The following is a 26,976-nucleotide window of genomic DNA, read 5'->3' as shown; positions in this document are numbered from 1 at the left end:
GGGTGGGAAGACAACTTGTTTTACACTTCTAACCCTACTTCCATTCATCCACTTCAAGTGTTAACTCTGTGGTTGAGTTGTCAACCTGATTTGAAGGAGCAAGTCTATCACTAAAATTTCCTCAAGAAGGTTACTTGCTTCTATTAAACCTGCTTTAAAAAATAACTCATGGTATTTGTGGAGTTATTAGGTTTGTTGATAATTAATAGGAGAACATATTCTTAAAATAGACACATTTACTGAATACTTGTTGACTAAGAAGTATATGTCTCTTTATCTCATCTCTGTCTGCCCATGGCAAGCTCTGACCCCCACACCTGTCCCACACTCTCTTATGACCTTCCAGGATGTCTTAGAAGGAGTCAGAGTGCAGGATTCCCTTCCTTGCCTTGTCTTCAGTTTCTGTATTGCATCATTTGTGTGTTTGGACTGTGCGAAAGTTAAGTTATTGCCATTTTGAAAACTTGGTAACAAGTTATGTCTTAGTCATGAATGTCAGTGCTGCCACAGGACAGAATCATGTGGCATGACACAGTGGTTAGCACAGCTGCCTCACAGTATCAAGAACCTGTGTTCGATTCCAACCTTGGGTGACTGTCTGTATGGAGTTACACATTCTCCGGGTCTGCATGGATTCCCTCCCATAGTCCAAAAACGTGCAGGTCATGTGGATTGATCATCTAAAAAAAAAAGCCTTTTTAGTGGCCAGGGAGATGCTGGCGAGGTGGATTAGCCGTGGTAAATGTAGGGTATAGGGATAGGGGCTGATGCTCTTCAGAGGGTTGATGCAGACTCGATGAGCAAAATGGTCTCTATCTGCACAAAAGGGACTCTGTTTCCATTCTATGATTCTATGATAAAATTCCATTTCTGACAACATTCAAGTTTGAAGTACCTGCAGATTTTCCAATCCAATGGAAGTTATTAAATTCAAACAATATCTAGCGTTGTATGAACAATTATAAAGAATTTTCTCAGCTTTCAGGCAGTATTATACTGCTCTGTGTGATCCATGAAAACTGCTTCTGCTGGTAGTGCAAGACAGTGTGAGCAACACGTGCAGCAGTTGAACTGTAGCTTGCTGTCAAGAAAAATGGCTTGCTTTACAGATTGTTCAAGCACTGATGCGTTGGCCCAATTTCACATCCAGGCAGGGGACACTGTTTAATCCATGATACAATGATTTCTGTCCCAATCATTGAAGTGAAATAATGCCATTTATGCATTCAGATAAAACATGAATCTTGAATGCAGGAGGTACACTGGGGTAATGCTGAGCAGCAGCTGACAGCAGCAGTAGCAGTCGAAACTATAGTCAGAAGAACATTGCCAGCTGTCTCAAATATCTTTGATACTTACATGTGTCAAAATTCCATCCGCATCTACATTAAAAATATTCAATTACCTTACCTCTGCGGTTTTTTGAGGCTGGGAAATTCTGGTGTCTCACAACCGGAGTGAAAAATTGTTTCATTTCAGACCTAAAAGGGTGATCATTAATTTTTAAATAGGATCTCCTAATTCTGGACCCATCAAGCCAATCCAGACTCTTCTAAATTCCATTCCAAACAAGTCCACCCGCTCATTATGGGTATCAATCTGATTAACCTCCTCTGAAATGCTGCCAACACATTATATCCTTAAAAAGGGAGACCAAAACTGCCACAGTATTTAAGATGTGGTCTCACACAACATGTTTGATTTTATGATCAATTCCTCTTGTAATAAAGCAAAGCATTTCAACTGCCTTCTTAATTACTTGGTATACCTTCAGACTAGTATTTTGAGACTTGGACCAGAACACTGAGATCCCTCTGCATAATGTTGTTCACTGTTAAAGTAATATACAACTCTTTTATTTTGTCAAATTTCTCATTTTTTACACTATATACCAACGGCCAGATTTTTTTTCCCATTCACTCAATGATAAAATTTGTCTGCATCCTCCTATGTCTTCTTCACAAAATACTTCGCTGTCTTTATGTCAGCTGCAAATTTAGGTATTGTGATTTCTCTCCCTTCATTTAGGTCATTGACATGAAGTCTAAAAAGTACGGGGACAGACCTCTGCTAGACTCATCACATCCTAGCAATCAGGAAAGGATCTGCATATGCATTTACTGCTTCCTGCCATCTAGTCCTCTATCCATACTGCTAAGTTATCACCTACACCATGAATTCCTACTTTACATAAAAACTTCCACGTGGAACTTTACCAAATGCCTTCTGAAAATCCTACTATGGTATTACAAAAGGCTCCTCTTTATCCAGAGCTTACACCGGCTCAGTGGTTCGCACTGCTGCTTCACAGCACTATGAAACTGGGTTCGATTCCACCCTTGTGTGCCTGTCTGTGTGGAGTTTGCACGTTCTCCCCATGTCTGCACTGGTTTCCTCCAAGTGCTCTGGTTTCCTCCCACAGTCAAAGATGTACATGCTAGGCGGATTGGCCACACTAAATTGCTCATAGCGTCCAGGGTCGTGCAGACTAGCAGCATTAGCCATGGGAAATACAGGTCACAGGGGTAGAGTAGGGAGTTGGACCTGGGTGCAGAGCCCTTCAGAGGGTTGGTTGTGGACTCAATGGGCCAAATTGCCTAGTTCCACATGGTAAGGATTCTATGATCTAAGAATACAGGGGTGTACAGCATAGAAACAGAGCCTTTGCCCAGGTATCCTAAATTAATCTAGTCCCATTTGCCAGCATTTGGCCCACATTCCTCTAAACTCGTTCTGATTCACATACCCTTCCAATTGTACCAGCCTCCATCACTTCCTCTGGCAGCTTATTACATAAACACACCACCCTCTGCATGAAAATATTGCCCCTTAGGTCCCTTTTAAATCTTTCCTTTCTTACCTCAAACCTAGTTTTTGACTCCTCCATGCCAGGGAAAAGACCTTGGTTATTTACCCTATCCATGCCCCTCATGATTTTATAAACCTCTGTAAGGTCACTCCTCAATCGCCAACTCCAGGGAAAACAACCCCAGCCCATTCGGCCTCTCCCTATTACTCAAATCGCCAACCCTGGCAACATCCTTGTAAATATTTTCTGAACCCTTTCAAGATTCACAACATATTTCCTATAGCAGGGAATGCAATATTCCAAAAGTGGCCTAATCAGTGTCCTGCACAACTACAATAAACTTCCTAATTCCTACACTCAATGCACTGGCCAATAAAGGCAAAAAGCTAAAAGCCTTCTTCATTACCCTGTTGACCTGCCCTTGCAAATAAATCCACTCGATTAGTTCAATATGATTTCCCTTTCACAAAACTATACTGACTCTTCCCAATTACTTTAATTTAATCTAAGTATCCAGCTGCAATCTCCTTCTAAGAACAGACATCAAATTACCTGGCCGAGTTCTCTGGTTTCTGTCTCTTTCTTTGAATAGACTCATTATATTTGCAACTTTCCAACTGAGTGGTAACATGCAAAAATCCAGCAATTTTTGGAGAAAAAAAAAGAACAATGCATCTACTTATCTCATTAGCCGCCTCTTTTAAGATCTTAGAAGGAAACTGATCATGACCAAAAAAGGTACCAGCCCACAACTCCATCAGTTTTGTCAGTACTGCCTCCCCAGTGATTGTAATTTCACTAAGTTCCTTTGTCACTTCCACCTCCTGATTTACAGATATTACTGGAATGCTGTTTTTTAATTCTACGGTGTAGACAGAAGCAAAATATTTGTTCATTTCTTCTGTTATCTCTTTATTATTTACTAAACTGCCCAATTTCACTATGAGGATTAACACTCACTTTATTCATTCTTTTCCTTTTTAAGTACAAGCATTGTTAGTGTTTTTACATTTCTTGATACCTTTCTCTCAAACTCAAATTTCTTTTCGCTGATTAATCTTTTAGTCAATCTTTGCCATCCTTCATATTCTGTCCAATCATCTGACCTGTCACTCATCTTGCAGCAATTATTGGCTTTTTCCTAAATTGGATGCTTTCCTTAACTTCTTTCGTGAACAACAGATGTTGGGTTCTCTCTTTAGAATTTTTCATTGTGGTAGAAATATATCTATGCTGCGTATTCTGAAATATCCTTTCAAATGTCTGCCACTGCTTCTCTGTTGAGCTTTCTCCTGAAAAGAAAGACATATTGATGAACCTTTTTGTCATATACTCATCAAGATAAATGCAAAATGAGCACATTTCAAAAGTTAATGACAACATATACTACAGAAGAAAGCATGCCGATTGGTTGGCTGGGACACTGTTATGGAAAAAGCTATAGGCAGCAACATACAGCTTAAATTCCTAGGTAACTCTAAAGAAGGCACAAGGTTTGAATAGATTTATTTTTTTTCCCCAGTGAATGTAGTCCCTGCATTTGAATGTATTTTAAGTCTAGCAAGTATATATATTAACTATGCTACAAACTTGACTGATTAGCTGAAATTGGTTGTTAGAGTAGCTATTAATACATTCAGGATTGTTCAGTAGGTGTTGTGTAATTGCAGAATCATCTCTAACATTAGTCAGTCAGGCAGCGTCCGAGGAGCAAAAGAGTTGACTTTTCAGGCATAATCTTTCATCAGGATAATCATTTAGTTATACCTGAAACATTTTCTTGCTTGCTCCTCAGATATTGCTTGACCTGCTGTGCCTTTTCTAGTGCCACACTTCATCGACTCTGACTCTCCAGCATCTGTAGTCGTCACTATCTCCACATATAACATTAAACAGCTTTATGTTTCACCAGCCTGCACTCGGACTGCCATTTAGCCAACTGGAGGGCTTTGTTAGACGATTGCTTATTTTGAATCCCAGTGCTAAAGTTTACTTTCTAGAATAATATATTCTAGTCTCTGCTCTGGCCAGGACTCATGCAGGCTGCAGAATTGTGGGTGCAAACTCAAATTCTCAATCTCAGTGCCACAGCAAGTGAATACACCCATCAAACCACTTTGCAATTTCCTAGGAGCCAACATATTTCCAATTTATGTTCACTGCAGAAAATAATCAGACTCAAGCTTGTGGTCAGGAATGATAATCTCTACATGAAAAGTTAAAGGGGAGAGAAAATCATTAATTCTGATACATGTAGTACACCACTTGTAAGGAGCTATTCAAAGTTCAATTTTTATTATTCTGTACCGTAATTTCATCAGATTCTTGCCATTCCATTTTTACTCTACATGACTTGGCCTCAGGTATAAAATGATAGCATTAATGTGTGGCTTTCAGTATGTAGCTTTCAAAGCCTTTGTGCCATTAAACCACAATCACTGGATGTGTATTAGCGGCTTGAAGTTATTTCTGTGCAGCACTACGTTCAGGTGCTAATGATAGTTCTTGTACCTAGAGATCGCTTAGCAAAAAGGCCAATTTCAGTGTTGGTTAACTTCAACTATTGTGAAATAATTATTACGCCTTTGGGTTTTGTCGGTTGCGTATGAGCCACCTGCTAAGCTTAATGTCGGTTGCGGACTTGAGCAACTGAAGCTATCTATACTAAGTGCATGACTGCAATTTTATATGTTTACATATAATGTTGAAAGGATGGGCACAGTCAATAACTCCTGAACAATCTGATAATATTTTCCCTGAAATCTCTCTCAACTATTCAGTAATTATGGATTTCAACTGGATTATGTCATATTGTGAGACTTTCAAACGCACTTAAGTTGCTTTTTAATAAAGAAACAGGCTTTGGTTATTGAGTATGCTGTTCATCCTTGCATATTTATTTTGGTGTATAAATGAAGACTGCAGAGATATTAAACTTGTTTATATATTTTACTTATGTTGTGAAGTTGCAGGATGCTGGAAATGTGTTGCTGGAAAAGCGCAGCAGGTCAGGCAGCATCCAGGGAACAGGAGAATCGACGTTTCCCTGGATGCTGCCTGACCTGCTGCGCTTTTCCAGCAACACATTTCCAGCTCTGATCTCCAGCATCTGCAGACCTCACTTTCTCCTCAAAGTTGCAGGATGACCAAGATTAAAACGAGATTTTTAAAAAAGAGATTTTTTTGCAAATAAAAACTTTGAACTTTGGAACTGAGTGACTACAGAGTATGAGTGCACCACCACACGGTCTCTGAAATTAGTATCATTTCTTTTGACATGGTGGATATTGCTTACAGTTACTTCAAATACATGTCCCACTTTATACTCTGCCCTTCATAATACATTACAAAATATCAAATCCAATGTCCTAGCTGCTACTTGTAGTGACTTTATAAACATGTGGGACATCCCTCAAAGCAACTCTTAGGATCTACTTTTCGACCATTACGTTTCAAAAGGAAGGGAGGCAAAAGTCTAGTGGCATTGTCGCTAGACTGCTAATCTAGAGACCCAGATATTGTTCTGGAAACCCAGGTTCAAATCCCGCTACAGCAAATAGTGGAAGTTGAGTTCAATAAAACAAAAAGTCTGGAATGAAGAGTCTAATGAAGACAATGACTCAATTGTCAACTGTGTGGAAAAAGCCATCTAGTTTAGGGAAAGAAATTGCTATTCTTATGTGGTCTGGCCTACATGTGACTCCAGACCCACAACAACGTGGTTGACTCTGAACGGCCCTCTGGGCAATTCGGGATGAGTAATAAATGCTGGCCTAGTCAGCGACGCCCTCACCCCATGAATGAATAAAAAAATGTGCCTACTCTTCAACAATATCTAATTGGCTATGGGACATCCAGAGGGCATTAACTGCATTGTGTGAACACAAGTTACTCCTTCATGTTATTATTAATGTTTTTTGAGTATTCAAGGATTATGTACTGTGGTTCCATTTGATGAGGAAGAGGAGAAACCTTTTTTATAATTAAGAAGAGATCAGTAACTGGGTAACTGGGATATTCATTTAAAGCATCATATTTGGAATCATATGGCTTAAGCACTTTGTTTGGAGTTATGTCCGGGTTTGTGTTGGTTAGGAGTTAGTTTTGTTTGGAGTTTAGTTGGGGTCTAGCTTGCTGACAGAGGGAGGGTAGCTACCCAGCACAAGATGTGCTTTGTTGAGAAAATCCTAAAGAGTTCCATTTGATAAATGGGACACTGATCCAACTGTTTGCCAAAAAAGCCTCCAAAACACTTCTTTTTGACATTTCCTGAATCACCTGCCACTGCAAAGGCATTCTCGCATTCCAATCACTTAATCTGAACTATTAATATCTTTTCTCCCCCAGCCCTCTAACATCCCACCCCCTATCCCAACTAGAGCATAAATGCTGCCCGCTCCACACTTCACTTCTACTCTGATAAAGAGTCAACTGGACTCGAAACGCTAGCTTGCTCTCTCTCCATGGATACTGCCTGACCCACTGTGATCTCCGGCATTTGTTGCTTACAGTTCATATTCCAACATCTGCAGTAATTTGCTCCTGCAAAGGTCACAGTCTACCTCTATTTATTGACAAAGTGCCACTTATCTACATGTGCTGGGTTACCATCTTTTTTTTGCCTTCAATATCCAAGAGTTATTGGCTGAAGTGTTTTTTCTTTTCAAAATTAATCTTTGCATGGAAAATTTCTTTTTTCGCTTTTCATGAATTTGCATATCTGCATTGGGTTTATTTTCAGATGGGTAAATAGTGCATCATCATTGAATATTTTTTGTTTTATGATAAATCAGCATTTTGTTATGGATTGAAGACAGCTGGCAGATATCATCTAAATCTCATGTCGAAAAAGTACATAACTGACTACAGGGATAGCTGGGTAAGGCATTCAAATTTATGTTGTGACCTTGCAGTAATGCAACTGGAAAGACATTGTGAACTCCTCCAGCTTCAGTTGAAATGGCATCAGAAGACCATTTGATTAATTAGGCTTGTTCAGATCCTTAGAAAGCAAGAAGCAGTTGGCTCCATTCCTTTGTTCTTTCTGATGTTTACATTTCCCCCCAAAAAAATCCATAACACCTTCTGAAAGAAGTCAGTACATATTTCTTTTGTGTTTCCTAAGGCACACCTATTGAAGGTGCACATTTTGGATTCAAATATTTTCTCAGACTTTACAGGAATACTGGTGTGATATTTCAATCGTTTCAGATAGTTGTATCTTAGGAGGAACTAACATGCATTTTTTCAGGTTTCTTCCAATAAGATTTGGCATCAATGTGCTTGAAAAGCAGCAAATGTCATGCACCAGTGAAAGCCAGCTCAGTGTAACTGACAGCAAGTAACTGCTCTGCAACATTTCCTCTTCCATAGTTTTTATTAATTCACTCTGAATTCTTCTTGAATTTCATTTAATCGTTCACTTCAAATTTGCAATTTAAGAAACTTCAAACATAATTAAAGATTGTGGCAGCTCTTGACATCAAAAGATCATCAAATTACATGTTCTGCATATATATGCCCACACAGTGAATAGATTACAAGCATTGTCAGTTTACTCTATTGTGTCTTTGAGAACGGTTTCTTTAATTCCCTCTTTCTTTGAGTTCTTGTGTTCATTTTTCATTCACAGGTCACTTATATTCTTCTGTTGGGTCACAGGCACAGAGATTTACTTGCAAAATTACTGACCAAAGCATTCAGTTTTTCCTTCAGCTTTTGACAAGTCTGATAGTGAACTTATGGTAGATGCAATTTTTGCCACAATTACAACCTGATTGTTAACTTTGACTCAGGATATCAACAGATATTGCATCGGAGAACTTCTTTATTCATATAGAATCCTGGGAAAGCAACACTCAAAATGAAAACCAGCACCTTTCATGCAACTTTGGCTTTCTCACTGTTTGGAACCAAGGCCAGATTCTCGGTGTTTTAGCACACAACAATGATTTGCCACAGCTTCAGATCCCCATGGCATTGTAATAGAAAGGAACATTTCATCAGCTCGAGTATGCCAGAGAAATTTTGTTATCTTATGCTTCATTCATCGCTTTCTGATTTACTTGCTGCTGCATATACCGATATGAAGAGGAATAAATCTATGTTTCCTCCCTCACATCTCGGAGCCCCTTCCATCTCAGAGCTGCCTTAGTAAGTAAATATCATGTCCTTGTTAGTGCCCTTCAGCACTGCTTGACGATAGTGTGATGGCACCAGTGTACTGCTGGGAATACCAACTGAGCCTCATTAGAGTTACTGATATTGTATGCAAGGAAGGATTGCTGCATTCATGAATCGTATACGTCTAACTCAATATTTTATGTCATGTCAGAAAGTTTCTCATCCAACATCAGAGTATCACAGTGAACTTTTTTTTGTGGTCCAAATACATTCTGAAAAATGAAAATCATGTCAAATAGTATCCAGGAATGAGGATGAAAGATATCCTATGTCCTCTCTGTTGGCAGCAGACTATTAAATTGGGGTGAAGATTAAAGGCCCAACAGAAACTGGATGTATTACAGTTGGCAGCGAGGGATAGAGTGAATACAGCATATGGCTTTTCAACTCCAGGTATATTATTTGTGGGAATCAATGCCCCCTCTCCATATTCCCTCCAGAGAACAATGTTACGCTTAAAGTCAGAGTGGTTCTCAGTCACCACTGAATACTCCTGGTCTGGCAAGCCCTCCCAAACAACAGTGAGGAAGAGAAAAAGGCCTTGATCAGCACTATTTCCAAGGTTATGATAAAAGCTTTAAGATGAACAAGCGAACAGCTCCCTAACCAGAGAAATCCAAAAAAGCCTGTGGTTTGGGGATTATCTGAAGTGACTAGTATGACAAGGGAGATGAGGATATTTTAAATTTAAATAATGAGGGCTTAATTTCAAAACTAAGGAGCAAGTTCAAAACTGGTACTCAATCAATTCGCTCCAATACGGCACTCGTTACAACTGATACTGTCTACTTAGTACCTCATGTACTCAACTGTCCTGTTATCACTGACTAGGTGTCATTGTTCTGTAGAAATGTCTGATTCTTGATTACCAGCCACTGATATCTGAAGTGATTCATGATCAGAAAACAGGAATTCAGGTGCCACAGGGAAACTAAGACCCAGCAGACAGAACGTTGTGCAGAATAATTGAATATAGCAATATTTTTCTGCTGTACTCTTTCCTTCTAGACTGTTGCAATTAATGCTTAGGAACAATTCTACCTTTCAATTCTACATGAATCTCCCTGCGGTAAATTAACACACACTTATGAATCTAACTGTCAGTTACACCACAGTAATCTGATTTAATCATCAGCAATGCAGCTTCAAGTGTGTAATTTACAAAATCACAATTAACAAACTATAAATGGCTATTATGAAATAACTCTTCAGGTGACCTTGCCATCAATAATAAACACAGTTGAGCTGTTAGGTTACCCATGATCGACTGGTTGTTGGTACAGGCCACAACACAGCATCAGTTTAAATCAGAGCACAAAGTCTTCATTTCACAAACTATACACTTCCAGTTCAACTATAGTTATGGACACTCATCTGAACATATACAGCACAAAACCAGCAGAGAATTACTTCTTGTCTATGTATATGAACTCTGGCTCGAAGCAGATTGAGCATTAAATGAAAAAGTTTTGATTGGAGTGCACAGGGCCGAGACTTTCCAGATGGAAGGCATAGAAATCCCAGTATTGCAACTGCAATTGGGGGAAAAAAGAAGAGATGGAATTTTGTCAAACACACCGAAAGTGCCTCCCCTCCATCAGGAGGCACGAGATGTGACTCTGTTTTCAAATTTGTGATGACTACTTGGCATTTTTCACAATGTTTCTGATTTTTTTTGCTTTTGTGCAAAACTGTACAAATATAACAAAGACCAGAGACTCAATTTTCCGATATTTTCTCTAAGTGTAGGGTATTAGCACACCACCTTCACTGGTAAGATATTTTAGAGTTGAGACGGAAAGCGAGGGCGAGCATCTTATCTTACCGCAGGCCTCACTAGCCATTGGTCAGATGCTGTCGGCTAATCAAAATCTGTTGTTCTCTAGGTCCTAATGGTCACCAATCGGGACCCATTTCTCAGGGATATGGCATCCAGTGGCCATCTGTGGCTCCAAAAGCACCCAGACTGAGGAAATTAGAGGATCTCCTAATACCTAAAAACACAGCACGTAGGTTGCCATAGTTTTGCCACCTCTCACATCTGCGGGGAAAGCAGGTGATCAAGAATGGGCTAAATTGAAGCTCTTAGGTGGCAATTCATTGTCAATATAAAGGACCTTAATTGTTGGGGAGTCAAGATAATTTTCTTTGACCTTATTTTTGTTTATCACTCAATTGCTGAGGGGGTTAGACATGAGTGAGATTCTCTCCAGGGCCAAGAAGCACCTTCTTTTCTCTCATCAGCTCTCTCACTATCTCCAGGGAGGGGAAAATGGCACTTGATTTAGTATTGCCAGATGTACCAAGATATAGTGAAGAAAAGTGTTGTTCTGCAGGATCGTACAGGTGGACCGGACCATAAGAAGTGCAGCAGGGTAGCAGAACAGAGTGCAATGTTACAGCCACAGAGAAGGTGCTGAGAGAGAATTAGAGCTCAACATTAACAGTTGAGCTGCCCGTTCAAAAGTCTAATAACAGCACCAAAGAAGCTGTTCTTGAGTCTATTTGTATGTGTATTCAAATTGTATCCTTAGGCAATAAAGAAACGTCTAGGGGATATTACGTTTTATCTAGAACTGCACATTTTGCCTTCCCAATGCAGAAGAACACCAATACTGTCCACGAAAGATCCTAACCATATCCAACCCTCATAATGAGGAAAAATATAACGTAGTAAATGAAGCTCTCCCTTCCTTTGCTGATCTCTTTCCTACTTCATTGTATTTAAGTGCTGAAATTATCAAACATATCATTAAAAATCACAACACCAGGTTATAGTCCAGCAGATTTAATTGGAAGCACTAGCTTTCGGAGCGACGCTCCTTCACCAGGTGGTTGTGTAGTACACAATTGTAAGACACGGAATTTATACATTGAAAAATATTTTGATTGTTTGTTAAGTCTCTCAACTGTTAGAATGACCATGTTAGTTTCACTTCTTTCATATGTAAATCATAAAACCTTTTTAAAAAAGTTACATTCTCAGGTTAACTTTAACAATTGGTGTCAGCCCAGGTAATATGATGAAGGTGTTAGCCCCCTCTGTGCTGTTGTCTGTATCATAATGTTTAGACTGAGTCTAATCTAAAAAATGAGTTAACAGAATCTTACATGGATTCATGCAGTTTTTGAGCAAAATACAATGTAACTCTGCAAGTACAAGTTCACCCCGCAAACGTATATGCTTATGTGTGCGTGTGCGCACGCACATCTGGGGTGGGGGGTTGTGAGTGTCTGTGAGAGAGTGTATATATGTGTGCATCAGTGTAAAGTGGTCTAAGTCTATGAGAAGGTGCATGTGAGAGTGTGGGAGTATCTGTAGGAGTGTATAGGAGTGTCTGTGTGCATGTCCGTGTATAGAAGTATCTGTGTGTATATAGGAATTGTGTGTGTGTGTGTATATAGGAGTCGTGTGTGTGTGTATATATATAGGAGTGTGTGAGAGTGTGCGAGAGTGTGCGAGAGAGAGAGAGAGAGACACCCTGAGGCTTGATACATTGGTGAATCCAGGCAAAGGCTATGGCAATGGATGAATGGGCACCGCGCAACAATCAACAGACAGGAGTGTTCCCTCTCAGTTGGAGAACACTTCAGTGGTCCAGGACATTCAACCTCGGATCTTTGGGTGACCATCCTCCAAGGTGGACTTCAGGACAGGCAGCAGCGAAAAGTGGCCGAGCAGAGGTTGATAGCTAAGTTCGGTACCCATAGGGAGGGTCTCAAACGGGACCTTGGGTTCATATCACATTACAGGTGACCACCATTGCACCATACACACACAGACACCCCTTCTCCTATACACACACACACACACACACACACACACATTTCTATACACAGACACACTCCCTCTCACAGATTTAGACCCCTTTACACACACACACACATTCTCTCTCTCTCTCACACAGACACTCACAACACCCCACCCCAGACAGACAGACACACACATATATGTTTATGGGGTGAATTTGTACTTGCAGAGTTACATTGTACTTTGCTCAAAAACTGCATGAATCCATGTAAGACTCTATTAACTCATTTTTTAGACTAGACTCAGTCTAAACATTATGGCACAGACAACAGAACAGAGGGGGCTAACACCTTCATCATATTATCTGGGCTGACACCAATTGTTAAAGTTAACCTGAGAATGTAATTTTTTTAAAAAGATTTTATGATTTACATATGAAAGAAGTGAAACTAATATGGTCATTTTAACAGATGAGAGACTTAACAAACAATCAAGGTATTTTTCAATGTATAATTTCAGTTACATCACACTTAAACTTTTGCTATAAATTCCGTGTCTTACAATTGTGTACTCCACAACCACCTGGTGAAGGAGCAGCACTCTTAAAGCTAGTGCTTCCAATTAAACCTGTTGGACTATAACTTGGTGTTGCGTGAATTTTAACTTTGTACACCCCCATCCAACACCGGCATCTCCAAATTACCAAGTATATCAACTTCCTTATTGATACAGAGATAACACACACGACGTTGCTGCTACCTTATTGATTTATTTAGTTATCATACCTGTGATGAGAAGGTACAGACTAAGAAGTCTGCCTGAGAGAGAAAATGGATGTCCAGAATCACACCTCGCAGCGAATTCTCCGTGTATCGGTTATGAAGACCCGCTGACCATGAGATTGAATTATCACTGATGAATTCGTAATCTGGGTATCTGGAGTGTGCACAGGGGGGACAGAGAGACAAAACATGAAATAAAAAGCAAGGGTTTACAGGACTTCAAACACTGTCCACAACCTCACTTTAATAAAACATCACTTTATGCAAAAGCAGGAAGCATTGCCGTAACCATCATTTATAACTGATTCCAAACAAATTTAGGAGAACTGGATGACTACCAGTCCACTTCAGCAGGTATCACATATTTGTTAAACATTTAAACTTTTCAAATTTCAGCAGAGAGAAAAAAAAACAACTGCTAACTTGGGTTTCTGGAACAACTTAACTACTCTGAAGTTCATCGATGGATCAACTAAATCAGGGCACATACGTTTTCTCATGAGGCAAAGTACCATTGTATTGTCAACCATAGTTATTCAACAGTTCCTGCTAACATTGCAATCCCAGTGAGTTCAGTGGGATTTATACCAATAACAGGGCAGTGTTGGGTACTAAGTACACAGCTAATTAAATATAAAAGTCAACCAACGGTGGGAGGATAAAATAGTCACCAAAAGTCATGCAATGAATTCAGTGATAGTTACTTCAAAATGCCACATTCGTCCAGTGATGAGCACCTGGAAGTGAAAGGGGTCACAAATAAGGACAGCCAGGAAGCTGTCAGATAAGTCCTTCCATGGAGCTGCTGACCACAAATACTCCTGTAACCTTGATCTCAATAGGTCCACTTCATTAAGAAGTTTAAATTTAAGACTTCAAAGCTTTTCTTCTTGAAGCAATTTCCAGTGTGCACTGATGTTGCCAATGAGCTGTGTAAAATGTTTAGGTTCCTGGGAATAAGGATTCCACATAACTAAAATATTCTAAAATTTAACAAGCAACTGTGAACAAAATAAATACATGCTGACTTTACAAAGCTGTGACAACATGAACCTGAATTGAACATTCCTGCAATGTATCATTATCCATTTCTGTCAATATTAGCCTTACTCTGCACCTCCATAGTATAATCAAACCTCCCCACCATTATCTGATATATGGTGTTACAGCATCAAACTCTGAAACACATTCTATCACTTTTCCTGTGGGTGCTTTTTGTACATGTGAAAATGGAAAAAAAGATAAATCCAAACTCACGATATTATGCACAAAATCAATTGCACATTTCATTCCCCTCAAAGTTATCCCCTTTGACCCTTTGTCTTCTGGTTGTTATTTTATTCTCTCTTGCTCACCTCACGTTCATTTATTTTCTGCTTCAACTTTCTCCAATGTTTTGTCTCTCCCCATCTCAGTGTTTCATGTCTCTTGATGTTACAGACTGCCTGTGTTCAACCATTTGTTTTGAACTCATCTCTTTCCATGCCACAACTAATTCAGAGCTGCTCCAGACGGTACTGCATTTGAAAATAAAACCCTGCTCTCCCTGCATGTACAACTTTAATGATTAGAAGTTGCTGAACTTCTTATAACAGTCACTGGGTGTTTCCCCCACTTTTGAATACAGTTGATAGGCATGCAATTAAGTTATTTAGCAGTGTGCCCATTTACTAATAACAGCAATTTTTAAAGATAAAGTAGTTAATTTGTTGCAATCTCATTTTACAGTACACATGTTAATTGATTATGTAATGGCAATTTTCTTTTTATTTTATGTGACATCTAACATGGAACGTTTCACTACACAAGAAATATTAGATTCTATCTTTCCATATTTTGACATAGTGTCAATTTTAGGGACTTCAATGGAGCATTTCCGTTCATAAGCCCTGGCAACTTCTCTTATGCAATTCTCTGCTACTCACCTCACGACATACGCATGCTGCATCCTTAATGTTGCTTCTGTACCATCTTGTGGTCAGCAGAGGAGCAGAGTACTTGTCAGTGATGGGACTTGAAGGCATTTATGCTGCTGACATCATATTTAAACCAGTTCAATCACTATCAGGCAGGAACTGCCCTGAGTGTGTTGCTGTGCCATTCAAAATGACAGAGTGGCACACTGGCACCTCACTTTACAGACAAGGATCTGAAGGTCCTGATGGACAAGGTGGAGGGCATGAGGGCTGTCCTCTCACCCAGGACTGGCAGAGGAGACCATAGCACCTGATCCTGCCAGCCTGGCTCTATGTAGCCACCCAAGTCAGTGCAATTTCCTCAGTCTGGAGGAACTTGCAGCCAGGCTGCAGGAAGGTTAATGACCTTCTGTGCTCAGCAAGGATAAGTGCCACTACCTTCTCTCTGCTATCTCACATTCCCTGTAACCACACCCACTTGCCACCAATGCTCTGAGTCTACCACCCTCAATACTGCATTCAGCATTTCCCCTCACTGGCTCTCATCCATCCTATCCTCCCAAACTGCTAACATTCCCTGGCTTCTGAGCTTCAGCTCAATCACTGGGGACACCCTTTTTCGACTGAAGATGGACCAGGCCCTTAAGTAACTTCCCTGCAGTTCCCCAATTGAATCTGTGGTAATCCACAGACTGACTGAACCTGACCTGCTGAAGTGACTGCTCCCAACTTCCCAAACTTAAGGACATGGATTCCCAAATCCTGGTGACATCAAGCACTCAACTGACTCTGGCCAACTCATGGGACTGAAACTGGACAATGCCTTTGACTAAGTGGCTGAACATTGACCACAAGGACTGGTCCTTTCAGGCTTTCAGAAATGGCCATTTGGTGGAAGGTACGACATGCCTGCCCTTTGACTATCGAGTGCTGACAAGCATGGCAAGCGGCCTTGCTTTATTCAACTTAAAGGCAAAATGGCAGAAGGTCCAAAAGAAGCAGCAAAGCACAAAAAGCCAATGCAAGGCCATAAGCATTCTCCCTCCTTTGGAATCCTACTTCGCATGAAGGAAGATGGCTGTGGTTGGTGGAGGTCAGTCATCTCAATCCGTGGACATCGATGCAGCAGTTTCTCAAGATTACTGTCCTTGACGCAACCATTTTCAGCTGCTTCATCAAATTGGTGTCATAAGGGTGTTTGATTGCTTCGGTCATGAGAATGGGTGGGCACAGAGAGATGATTCCTGCCTGGCAGCAGCTTATGTTCCTGTGTTACTGGCCTTAATAGCAATGTGAAACTTACCCTTTCCTGAATCTTCCTGCTTCTAAGCCTGAGTAAAGATGCTTAAAAGCCTTATCCAGTTCAGTCCTAAAATGGCAATTAGGATCCTTAGGAGGTCCCAAGATCCATATTTGCATGTTAAATGGGATTTGGTGAATGGGCTGGTTGTACATAGTGGGAAGAACAAGGGGAACATTGCAGTGGCTTTCAATGACATTTATTTCATGGGAAGTTGTCATCACTTGGTATACCAGCACTTGCAGCTACACTCGAGGAGGAGATGGTGAGCAGCCTTCCTTAACTGCAAGACAGTTTGGTGCAGGGTTACATGTGGTGCTATTAGGAAAGGAGTTCTCAAATTTGAGACAGTGACAGTGAAGTTACAATGACATCCTTCCAAATTAGGATGATGTGCGACTTAGAGGGGGACCTGCAGTCAGTGACATTACTATGCACCTGCTGTCCTTGTCCTTTTGATTGGGGAAACAGGGCAGCAGTTGTGTCGTGCTGTTTATGAAGCATTAACACCCAGTTTTTGCCAGACGGGGACAGCCCCAGGTAACAAATGTGCAAATATTTGTGCCATGATACATGGCACAATGCATGTCCTTTGAAACTTAGGCACCTGGTGATTCCCCTTTAACAACTCAGTAGATCATATCAGTGGCTTACTTTTTAATTCACCACAAAACATCTGCTGTAGTTTATTCGCCCTTTCCAGTTACTCATCCTGCAATCCCTCTATATGCTCCCCAAACTATTAACGCTCGATCTTTACTAATACCATTGTTTCACTGTTAACCCATTTTTCTTCTCTTCATCTCATTTTCCCAGTCACAACAACAAACGTGGGTGAAGTCAGTTGATATTGGACACAGGGGGCTAATCAAAATGAGAAACCGGTAAAGATAATTATTCTTCTTAAGAAACCCCAGAATCAGAAAAAATCTGTTTCAATTTCTGATTCCTGCTCCGTGCAATTGATGTACATATGAGCACCTTTGGCGGAAACACCACGCTCATCAAGAAGTTATTTTCCTCAGTTCTGACTTCTTCTTTCTCAGATGTATCTGAGATAGCAGTGAACGAAGATGTTGCCCCCAAAATGTGCTGATGCACAAGCTGCATAATGTCGCTGTTCTACAGCAAAAAGAAGCGAAGTGCATTTATTTTGCTCCTACCCTTTTATAGCTCTCCACAATTCTGGAAACTCTACCGAATAACACACAGGACCTTAAAGCTGCTTACTTTGACTTAGCTTCCTGTAGCAGAGTTGGGTCGTCTGTGGCGAGGTAAACTCGTTTTTTATCAATTTCTGTCTTGCGAGCGAGAAATTTATAGTGTTCCTCCACGTGTACCATGTATTCTTCAATAGGATGATATGCTGCCTCAGTTCCAACTTTATCTGTGCGACGTACATGAATGCTGGTGGGAGCAAAGATATGAAAGGGTCAGTTTTCTCCAAGCTGCAAGTCCAGTTTGATATGCTGCTTTAAGAAGCTGGTGATTGCTATTAGATCACTATTTTATATTCAATACGTGGAAAAATTGAAGGAATATAAAAGCCATTCAGCTCCAGTGACACTGGGCCACAGATAATTTACGAATACATCGCTCATATGATCAACGAGTTGAACTAGATTCTTAAAAATGTCAAGAAGGTAGTTTACGGATTTTTGTGACTCTAATATGGCAGCTGTGAGCAGCAGATCTCTTCAGATAAGGCTTGTGGGTGTCACTGTTAATATCGAAGAGGGAGCAGTGCAATTTTCCAGCAAAGCATCAAACGTTAATTCCAACTGAGCAGCTGACTTAACATCGAGAAATTTCATAAGTCAATATTAGATACTGCATATCAAATGTACTAAACGTACACTGTTCCTCGGGGGTGAAGGATAAAACATGACATATAAAAAAAAAAATCAAATTGATGAGGTTTTTTTGACCACAATCTCAGCAGCTGCAATGATCTGCGAGATGATACACAGATATGATGCATGCAGTGAGTAGCACTGCTGCCTCTTAGTGCCAGTGACCGGGGTTCGATTCCAGCCTCGGGCGAGTATCTGCGTGGACTTTGCATGGTCTCCCCGTGCCTGTGTGCATTTTTGTTGAGTGCTCTAGTTTCCTCCCACAGTCCAAAGCTGTGCAGGTTAGGTGGATTGGCCATTCTAAACTGCCCGTAGTGTCCAGGGATAGCGTGCAGGCTACGTAGGCCATCCATGGATTACAGGAATAGGTTAAAGGGGTGTGTCTAGGTGGGATGCACCTTGGAGGGTCGGTGTGGACTTGATTGGCTGATTAGCCTGCTTCCACACTGTACGGATCCTCTGTTCTATCAGAGGGAAGGTATGTAGATATCTTGGGAAGCTAAGGAAACTTTCAGCAAAACTATAATGTGTGTTTTCTTACAAGTGTTATGGACCAGGCCAGAACCCCCTCAAAACATTTCAAGAAGGTAGTGAGGATCCTAACTTTGCTAGTTGTTTTAAGCAGGTGTAAAGTGTATATTCCAGGAGGGATGCAGCTGGTCCAACCACTTGGTTTTAAGCAAAAAATAATTTATTTGCAAGATTACCGATTGAAACACAAACAAAAGAGAACATAGAATAACATTAACCTATCCTAAAACACAACAGAATATCCCAACTGAAGGATGCTGTTCCAAATTCCTGCAATAATCCCCACAAACACCCCTTTGCACAAAAAGGAAAACTCCAATACAGGGTTTTACAGGGGATATGTCAGACAGAGAGAGTGATGGCAGAGAGATTCAGCATGGAACACCTTCTTCCATGTAGATGTTTCTTTGACCAGCAGCTTCAAACTGACTGACTGCTTTTTCTGAACAGCCAGACAGCTAAAAACAAACCAAACCAAAAACATTTTGAGCTGGGAGGACTGGCCACTTTCATTGTACAAGTGCTTTTTTTTAAAATTTGAAAGCTTGTTCAAGTCGAACAAGCCAGACATAACGGAACCTGTGTTTGGTAAAAAGAAACCAAGGACAACATCACCTTGTTAAAGGAGCAGCAGTAGCATCACATGTTATGAATGAAAGAGACATCTCAAATAATTTAGATACCGCATCAAACATAGAAAAGGAAATATTTGAATTTGAAAGAAGAGTGGGACCCTGATGCTTAGGGCAAAGGAAGATTTAAGCGGTTTATGCTAGTGAAATGCCTAGATATTCAAAATGAGAATCTACTTTGCAAGAGAGACATTTAATTCTTGGATAGAGCTACATCCAATAAACAATTTACATTTTATACTGCCAATAATTCTTCTAAATTATTTTATTTCCAAAGGAAGTGAATAAGGCCAATGCTGCAGACTTTAGCCCTACGTGAATCCCATCCAATATTGTGAGCCATTTCTGTTTGACCCTGAACAGCTCTGAATGTTACTGAATGATCTCTGTGTTGTTTTTTCCGACCGCTTCTAATTATCTTATGTGCCACTCCTCCTTAAAACTTCTCTATCACCCTTTGCAGGACTCAGTTCAATCAGCTCCTAAGATTTCCTTTGCTGACCTTTATTGCGCTTGATCCTTGACACCCTGTTTCCTCTGAACCCAATCTTTCATTGGCATAGATTTGATGAACTGACCCTTTCCGCTCACCTGGCTCTCTGCTCTTCATTTCACAATCATTAATCTCCCTCTTCTGCTGGCCTCATCAGATTCACTGAGAGACAGTTTCTAACATGTGACATCATTGCCCAGTTCTGCTGGACCAGGCTCAACCTTTATTGGTTCATGGACAACTCTCAACCATTCATTGGCTTGTTGATACCCCTGGACCACCTCAACAGCCCTTAAAAAGCATTGTTTACAAACAATGACAAACAGAACCTTTGCTTGGGATGCTCCCAGTTGGTTTTGCAGTGGTGATAAATCGACCACTTCTCATTATGGGTTATCAGACTTAAATTTAGCACGATTTCAAAAGAAAATCTCTTTTATAACAGCAATAAGTTTCACCTATTCCCCGGCATAGTTTCATCTCTATTTGTCTCACCATGTTCAGAGCCAGGGGCTGGTGACAGTGTACTCTTCAAGATGGCAGCTTGGGCAAGATGACATCTCCAGCGCAGAGGGACTCATGACCCAGCGGCGGCCTGGCTTGTCAGCGGAGCGAGGGACTCTTGGTTGTGGGGTGAGTGTGGGCTCAGCAAAGTGGGTCCAGTGTCAAAGAGATAGCACCTGAAATCGGGCAACCCCTACGTTGGTGGGTCCAGCACAGGTGGCAGCAAAGTGGTGGATGTCTCTCTTGAGGCTAAGTGTTGGCATGGATCAGAATGACTGATATCCTGAACTTCATTTTTCTAATTTATTCCAATGATCTATAATGATGGATTGTTTATCACTTTACTTTTCCAATTTCTTTTTGTTCCCTAAGAATTTTATCTTAAGTATGTGAACCTTGGTTACCTGAGATGGTGCTATAATGTGGTGACTGCCAACTTTAAACTGTGCATGCGACAATAAAGTTTATTCAAATGTGGTTGTAATTCCAGACCCAAACCCCTCAATATGTTAATCCATTTTATCTCCTCTTCTGGTCTCTCTTGAGCCTTTCCCCTTCCCCCTCCCTTTCTTGTCAGCCAGCCATTCCTTAACAACCCCTTAATTCTTACCACAACCCATCACTGCAACCTTTGCATTGACCTCCTGCCACCCCTGTCTGAATGCAACTTGAGCAAATCTACAGTGAGCTCCTGTATCTATTGCAGCACTCTCTGAAGGACCCAGATGACACATCCTTCTCACAAGGAGCTACCCAAAAGAACTCAACCCTGTTTCTCATTGGTTTTCCAATGCAGCACATTTATTGATGTATATCTTTGCTTCAATTCAAGGGTTTTATTGAAAGGGAAAAAGACTCTGTTCTGGCAAAAGAAGAGTGATGTGTTCCTAATTAGATAGCTCTTTCAATGAACTGGCACAGGCATGATTGACTATGTGGCTTCCTACTGTGCTGGATTATTCTATAATCTAGATCAGTTCATCTCCCCACAAACTTCTATTCAAAACCTGAAACATCAAATTGGTTCAGGCTAAGAAGTGAGAAAAGCTAAAGCCTTTTGATGAAAATGTCAAGTGACCAGTGTTAACAGTAAACTGTTCCATCATTCAGAACATTTGAGGACAAATAAAATATTTGATAAATACTCAAGTGTACAGATTTGAAATGACAGATGAAGATGTTAATGCCAATCAAACGATATCTTCAAGTCATATTTATGAATGATGGCATGTCTGATCCCCATAAATTATATAATGAGGTGAAAAGACTCTGTCAGCCAGAGAGAATCAGGCTGGCACAGTGATCAAAACACCAAAGGGAAACATATGTATTGGCATTGTAGTTAGTTTTGAAAATCAATATAACTCGACTTTAACTCGAGAAATGTGGACACTGACCAACATTTAAACAGAAACTGTTGTTTTCCCCTTGTGCTGTTCTCTCCAAACCCTATACTCTTTCTCTGTGAAGTGGTTCCATGGCAACGGGCAGCATGTGGTCCTTCCCTCACGTATCTCTGATATATGTGTGGTTCTGACAGTGAACACTGGCAGGCAATTCACCATAGGGAACATCATAGCCTCAGAAGCCAAACATGATCATACTTTGAATCTCACGTGGCAGTCTCTCTCTCTTTTTCACGTGCACACAGACCTATTCACACTCACACACAGGCACAACTTCAACAAGGGTCACTAGTCGGTGGTCAGGACTGGGAAGTGTTCCATCTTTACATCCATAATCCAAGAGACAGTGAGGCGCACTGTAGCAGCAATCTTTAAAACCAAAGTGAGATTAGCATGTGGTCAGATTGGCTAACTTGCTGATGTACGCGGCTCAGCATTGACAAGATAAACAGGCTAAGTTGGCAAACAACATAAATGGTTATGTTTGAAACAGAATTTCATTCTGCACAGAATTCCTTGCAGAATAATCCTGAAACATTTGAAATTTGAAACATTTTAAATTTAGGGTGCAGAATTCTGCACCCTAAATTTAAAATGTTTCAAATTCAACACAACCTGTGGATGAGCAGAGTCAAATTATATCCTTCAAGCAACCAGTATCCATGTAGCACTTTTTACTTCCAGCACAACACAAATGTTTGTTTGCACCGATCACTGTGTATTTGCAGATTTTATTTTGAACAAGCAGCCTTTGAACCAACGGTCAGAATTAATTTGGATTCTGCAGCTGGGAAGCTATTGATACTATAACTCAAAGTCTGAATTCTGGCAGATTTGAAATAACAATGAAGCAGGTAATTTTTCAACCTTTCTCGAGATTTATTTTAAAAAAACATCAAATGCAAACACAGAAATGTTTGCAAGGTAATATTGGCTGTTGTTCAGTGAAGCAGAACAGGGCACATTGTGTTGCTGCCAGATTGTTTTATTTATAATTACCAAAGTTTTCAGTGTGTACTGAATTTAGAATGGATGTGGGCTGCCCAGTGAAGCTGATAGAAATCTGAAATCTTAATAGCTACTTAAAATACCTTATGTACGCATTGCATTTCAATCGTACAAAGTAAAAATAAACGTTTGGCTTTGTTTCACTTCTCATAAAAGCAAAGGTAAAGATGTTTTTTTAAATATTACTGAGCTGAATATAACCAGCCAGCAACAACTCAAGTTTCATAAGGTGACTTTACTGCAGAAAAGTATTCCAAGGTATTTCAACACATGTAAATAATCAGAGGTGTTGACTCTGATAAAATGATCAAGATGCAGGGTCAGAGCACTGGACTTTTGTGAGGATCTTGGAAGAGGAAAGCTGTCCTTTGGGAATAGACACCTTTTGCAATGCAATTTTATCAAAAAAACTGATATAATTCAACTTCTGGTTATTCTGTAAGGGGATTTGAGTAATGCGAAAGTAAAAGAGACATGATGTCAAAGTTTTATTGTCTTGCCTTCATTAAGACAGAATCACAGATTCTCCACTTAGTGTCTTTTGATTAGCGGGCTGTCATTGGATAAGGGGAAAAGAAAAGTCCAGGAGACTCTTACTTCATGTAACCACATCCAGATGTGATTTAGAATTTCATTCATAATACTTGCATAATTTTGCAGTTTTAAGAGTGTGCCAGCATAACAGTTGCCAGTATTGCACCTTGTGCTGATGGAAACAGAACTCTACCTACCCAATAATTGGATGCCTGAAGCCAAGCTTTCTTGTTGCCTCTTCAATTTCCTTCTCCAACCAAGCTTGCGGACGTATCAAATATTTAACAAACTGTGAAACCCACCAGACCGACGGATCTCCATGTAGGTGAGTTAGTCGACCTGCCAGGTCTTCAGGAATAGCCAAGGGCAGATATGGTGGTCGCGGGTGCAGGCTGTCGACGATTGGCAGTTCCACCACTTGTACATTTTTATCATTGGCCTCACCTAAAAATAAAATGAGCAGAAATCTGAATTTCACATCCATTTTGTTCAATCATGACAGCTCATCTGTACTGAACTGGTGGGAGTGAGAAGTTGCCATCCATGCCCTCGACCGTTGAATGCTGAGCTGGAACTTCAAAGGGCCTGGGACTGGTTTGAGTGTGTTATTATTTTTCTGTGTGAGTTGCACTCAACCTGTTGTCAAAAGGGCCACTGACCTTCATTCAGTGAGAGAGGGGATAGAAACCCAAGCCAACAAAATAAAAATTATGTTTTAAGAACGTTTGGAAATTGCATGAAAGGATTATAGAAAAATAAATCACCTCAAGTTTTGTTTTAAAGACCAATAACTGTAGCTCCCTGGGCAAAGTGGCATTTGTTTCTTGGTGACATGTTGAAATTTAAGTTTATTTTGATTAGAATCCAATTTTAGAATTAGAATTCCTACAGTGTAGAAACAGGCCCTTTGGCCCAATAAGTCCTCATTGCCACTCTGAAGAGTATCCCACACAGACCCATTACCCTACATTTCCCCTGACTAATACATCTAACCTATACAACCCTGGGCACTGTGGACAATTCAGCATGGCCTTTTGACCCCATTTAAAACAAAATGGTCCAAACCTCCTCCAATGAAAATACAGCTGAAAAACACCAATAATGTGCCTTTCTACATTAAGAAGGCATACCTCTGTTCAGGCCTCAGTAGGTTCTGCTGTTTTGCTTCTCCAAATTGGTGTGGAAACAAAATAAAGCCCCCATGACCGCACCACTCCTTAATTGGTAAAAATGCCACGTCCAGGTAAAAACCTACCACTACAAATCTACAATTCTTAAAGGAGCATTAACAGGGGGGAAATAAAAGAAACGTATACTTAATACTCTTGGGTCATATCCTAAGATAGTGATGAAATTGACAATGTTTCTTGTAAAGATATACTGACACACTGATCACGAGAAATAAGTCACCAATACATTAGCACAGCTGTACTGTATGTAGTTACTATAGTCCCACTTAGTGTTGTCAGGAAATTATAGCTGGAAATAAAAGGTATTTTCTTTGATAAAGGAAGAACATCATGTCAATGAGCTACCCATTTCTCCCATTCTGTTTCAAACAGTTATTCATACAGTATTACACAAGAATGTTGAAAGTATTATCTTATATTCACACTTGGTACAGATTAAGGTCTCAGAAACATGTTCGACATGTTAATATATGGAGTTGGAAACCAGATCTTTTTTTCACTGTGTGTATCAGGATCTGCTCATCCCGACATGAGGCTTATCAGCCTGATTTCAAAATGGAATAAAAGGAGAAGTGAATGAGCTAAATTTATACATTAATCTCTGTAGCCCTAGCTTGGCTGTGGAAATATAGCACTGTTGTTCAAGTACTGAAGGAAAACACATACTGCACACTCTGGTATTTTTAAGACCATTTGAAACAATTTGATGAAACAAACAACTGCTTTTTTAAAAAGTCATATTATATTTTGCCATTAGCTAATGCATGCAAGTCAACCTTAGTAAATGGTACTTGTGACTCACTATTCAAAACAGACAATCAATGTAATGCGCCTCCTGGGAAAGGGTTTCTGGGGCTGCCCAACTGATGGGCACTGCGTTTTCAACCTCTTTTCAAATACCTGCTCCTTCTGACAGGAAACTGGCTAGCCATTTAAATTGGCGTTTTTATCAAGTGAAAGAGAAAAAGGAAGCGCAATGCCCATCCCTGATGGATACATTTTTTCCCCAAGAGTGGACTTAAACCCGGGTCCCTGGCACTGTGAGGCACTGTGTTATAGAAGTTCTTTGCTGGCACTTGCTCCCAGTGCCATGTCTCATTGCTCAGAGACTGCCTCTCGCTCAAACTCACTTCATGCGGATTCCAATTAAAGTTTCACTCTCTGTGTTTCGAATCCGTCCGGGACCACGGGTATCTTGGTGATGTATACTGCTCCTCAGACATCTGCTCTCGCCGCATCCTGTGATTCACACCCGGTGCCATGGAAATCCATATTTACTATCCCTTCTGATCTTCTGCTGTCTGATGCTGATCGTTCTGCAGTCTTAACTGTATCCCTCAATGTCCCCACCTCAATGACTCTCAGGCTAAACGTGATGTTGAATTCTTCTTTCATGGCCTACGTGCCCATTTCTTTGGGCAAGAATCCTTTCCCCGTCCCACAGACAGCCAGTTCTGAAGAGGTGTTGATGGATTCAAAATGTTAAATTTGCTTTCTTCCCACAGGTCTGCTGGGATCCCACCAAATCTTTCCTATTCATGTACCTAACCAAATGTTGTAAGTGTACCCACACCCACCGCTTCCTCTGGAAGTTCACTCCACACCTACACAAACCACTCTCTGTGCAAAACATTTGCCCCTCATGGACTTTTCAAATCTTTCTCCTCTCACCTTAAAAATATGTCCATTAGTTTTGAACTCCCCCACCGCAGGGAAAAGACCCTTGTTACTCACCTTAGTACACCTCAACCTCCTACGCTCCAGTGAAAAATGTCCCAGTCTTTCCAGTCTATTCTTATCTCTCAAACCCTCCATTCCCAGCAACATCCTGGTAAATCTTTTCTGTATCCTTTCCAGTTTAATAATATCCTTCCTGTAACAGGGCCGCCAGAACTGCACATAGAAGAGGTCTCACCAACATTCTGTACAACCGCAACATGACAGCCCCACTCCTATACTGAAAAGGGTTGAGCAATGATAGTAAGCGTGCTTAATGCTTTCCTAACCACCTTGTCTACCTGTTTCACAAATTGCAAAAAAATTATGAACCTGAACCCCTATGTGGCTGACAAATATTGTTCATC

General features: G+C 40.5%; 1 protein-coding gene across 17 annotated transcripts in view; it reads right to left on the bottom strand.

Moving 5' to 3' along the window:
* The window catches only part of LOC122553704 (alpha-(1,6)-fucosyltransferase), a 747,121-nt gene that overhangs the window by 9,522 nt on the left and 710,623 nt on the right, over positions 1–26,976 (bottom strand). For 16 of the 17 annotated variants that reach the window (XM_043697917.1, XM_043697905.1, XM_043697906.1 and 13 more), the window contains 3 exons: positions 23,900–24,146; positions 17,972–18,148; positions 13,529–13,679 (listed from right to left, as the gene is read on the bottom strand). In XM_043697917.1, coding sequence (XP_043553852.1) covers positions 13,529–13,679; positions 17,972–18,148; positions 23,900–24,146 — 575 coding nt within the window. Of the gene's footprint in view, positions 1–3,915; positions 4,102–13,528; positions 13,680–17,971; positions 18,149–23,899; positions 24,147–26,976 lie in introns of all 17 variants that reach the window. The other variant, XR_006312793.1, reaches the window with a different exon arrangement.

Source organism: Chiloscyllium plagiosum, chromosome 10 (genome assembly GCF_004010195.1).
Source record: "Chiloscyllium plagiosum isolate BGI_BamShark_2017 chromosome 10, ASM401019v2, whole genome shotgun sequence".
Lineage (NCBI taxonomy): Eukaryota > Metazoa > Chordata > Chondrichthyes > Orectolobiformes > Hemiscylliidae > Chiloscyllium > Chiloscyllium plagiosum.
The sequence above is the reverse complement of the archived record's forward strand: the minus strand, read 5'-3'. Positions and strand labels throughout refer to the sequence as shown.